Source organism: Suricata suricatta, chromosome 3, assembly GCF_006229205.1.
Source record: "Suricata suricatta isolate VVHF042 chromosome 3, meerkat_22Aug2017_6uvM2_HiC, whole genome shotgun sequence".
Classification (NCBI taxonomy): domain Eukaryota; kingdom Metazoa; phylum Chordata; class Mammalia; order Carnivora; family Herpestidae; genus Suricata; species Suricata suricatta.
Genome location: NC_043702.1, coordinates 173,464,909 through 173,467,329, shown reverse-complemented (window position 1 = coordinate 173,467,329; position 2,421 = coordinate 173,464,909). Strand labels below are relative to the sequence as shown.

General features: G+C 57.6%; 1 protein-coding gene across 7 annotated transcripts in view; it reads right to left on the bottom strand.

Annotated features, from left to right (window-relative positions):
• Positions 1 to 2,421, bottom strand: part of LOC115288536 (ETS translocation variant 3) — a 10,344-nt gene extending 7,923 nt beyond the window's left edge. Inside the window, exons 1-4 of one of the 7 annotated variants that reach the window (XM_029935935.1) lie at positions 1,496 to 2,421; positions 1,105 to 1,168; positions 825 to 883; positions 6 to 243 (exon numbers count right to left, since the gene is read on the bottom strand). In XM_029935935.1, coding sequence (XP_029791795.1) covers positions 6 to 243; positions 825 to 883; positions 1,105 to 1,168; positions 1,496 to 1,586 — 452 coding nt within the window. In that variant the 5' untranslated portion in view covers positions 1,587 to 2,421. Of the gene's footprint in view, positions 1 to 5; positions 244 to 824; positions 884 to 995 lie in introns of all 7 variants that reach the window. The other 6 variants (XM_029935934.1, XM_029935936.1, XM_029935937.1 and 3 more) reach the window with 6 other exon arrangements.

The following is a 2,421-nucleotide window of genomic DNA, read 5'->3' as shown; positions in this document are numbered from 1 at the left end:
CTCACCTGAGGGCCCGGCTCAGCTTGTCGTAATTCATCTGTGGCTTGCACTTCCTGCGGCCCCAGAGGCGGGCCACCTCGTCCGGGTCCTTGATGACAAACTCGCCGTACTCCCCCTGCTGCCAGGCGATGACATGGCGGAACTCCTCCTTCTGCAGCAGCTCCAGGATGAAGTGCCAGAGCTGGATCTGCCGGGAGCCGGGGGACGACTCCGTTTTATAGGCCCAGTCGGGAAACTGATACCCTTTAACGTGAAAAGGGCAAGATCAAGGGAGTCAGGAGTTAGGTACATACTGATCAGTATCCTCGACTTCACATTCCAACACTCAGAATCTCTAGAGTGCTGTGCAAACATGCCGTAAACAGCCCTTCGGTCAGCCAGGGCCAACACAACAGGGGAGGGGACAGCAAAGACACGTCACCTTTCCTGTGGCACCATCTCATCTGCTAGAGCTGGACAGCAGCACTAAGGTGTCCCAACCTGTCCCCCTTTCCTACGCTACTAAATCTCACATCTATTTTCCAGGAGGGCATGAGAGTTCCAACAGAAATGGGAAAGACAAACTAACATTTTAGGAAAATACAGCCCCCCCCGCCCCCCGGGGGAACTCTCTAACGGGAAGAGACTCTAAATCCCAGGATAAAGGTGTGGTGACCAGACACGTTAAATCTACATTTGCAAGGAACAAGCCCACACTGTCTGGCGGCATCCACCTAGTCAGGGGCTGTGTGGTCCCCATCTGGCATCTGAGAACAGAGCCCAGGTGGAGAGAAAAGGAACCCCGGAGGGACATTCCAGGTACGTCAGGAGTAACTGCTGCTCACCTCCACCTCCTTCTGGCTTCTCCACGATGCTACAGCCTGCTTTCATTTTCACCCTCCTGCTGAGAGACACAAGCCACATCAATTACTTTAAGGTACTATTTACTTATTACCTTCCAAGGTTTTCCGGCACGGCCTTCTCCCAACCTCCCTGCCCTGTCTTTGCTTCCTTACGTAACCCTCTTCCTTTGCAATATGTCACCTCCAAACTGCTAATCCCCAAGCCATCGGACGGACGGTCCTCACTGGGGTCATCAGCGCCAGAGGCCGTAATTACTCTCACCTGACTTCAAACCACAACGCGTAAACACCGTCTTTAATATTGGCTTTCTTCCTCCAGACCAGCCCTTCAGATGTGAAAAAAAGAAGAGGGCCGTGAAATGGGTCCAGAGAGGCAGCCAAAACAGGCCAAAAGGTTCTCCTCCTGCTACCAGACAGGCCCAGATGCCAACACACACGCCTGAGCTCATCCAGACGTACAGGCTTAAAGCCCACGTCCACCTGCCACTCAAGACAGCATCAGATTTTGACTTATTTCGCTGAATTACAAGGGACGGGTGAGGGAAAACTCCTCCCAGGCAGAAACTGCCCCCTCCTCCTCGAAAAACACCGTGGGACCCAGGAAGTAAACACGCCACATGTGCAGTTACATTACTTTCGAGAAGTTTTCTTACACTTTCTCCCTTTAACAGGGAGGAGACCAGGCCGCATTTCTGAGAGGCTTCTGCTCAGTAAGCAGAGGGAGTCCGGCTGATCTGAATTCATTCCGCCCAGATTTACAGCTCCTGATACGTTTCCTGTTCCTAGCAGCAAGCAGCTTTGTGTCCGTCAACCCTTAGGCAGAAAGGAGGGAGGGGCGAGGCCGCCTCGGGAGACGCGGGCAGAGCGGGCGGGGCCGCACTCTCGGTTCCCCAGGGTGCATGACAGGGCCGCGGCACCCACATCAACAAGAGAGCTCCGGCCGGGACGTAGGTGCCTCCGTGGCCTCAGGGAGGGGTGGGGGCGAATTCCTAATCTGGGAAATTTCACCTAACCAGGATTCCTCTAGATCCTTTGAGCTTTTCTCACCACATGTAGTTTCAGCCTATAAAACTACCAGGGAACGAGGGCGACACAAACACCCCAAAGGCAGGCGAGAACAGACACACACACGCAGTCGCACACACGACATACACAATAACAAGGCCGCAGAGCCCGGGCCCCGGCTTCCTCTCCCGGCGGCTCCCACGTCCGCGACGGAGGAAAAACACTGCTCTCCGCCGCTCCGGGAAGCCGGCCCGGGCTCTAAGCCCCGGATCGGGCCGTCGGAATGCGGGGCCTCCAATCTGCCGCAGGAATGCCCTCCAACTCGGGGGTGCACGTCCCGCCGCGGAAAGGACTTGACCGGGAACCCTCCGCCGACACCCCGATCGCCTCCTCGCAGGAGCCCGGGGACGCCTCTCCACGCCGCCCACAGAGCCCTGCGAGGCCGCTCGCCGCGCGTCTGCAGCCTCCCCGGGCCCTCGTCCTTCCACAGCTCGCGGCCCTCCCGCGAGGGCGAGGCGCGCCGAGGCCGGCGTCCCGGCCCCCACAGCCTGCCTCCCTCCTGCCTCCGGCCAAG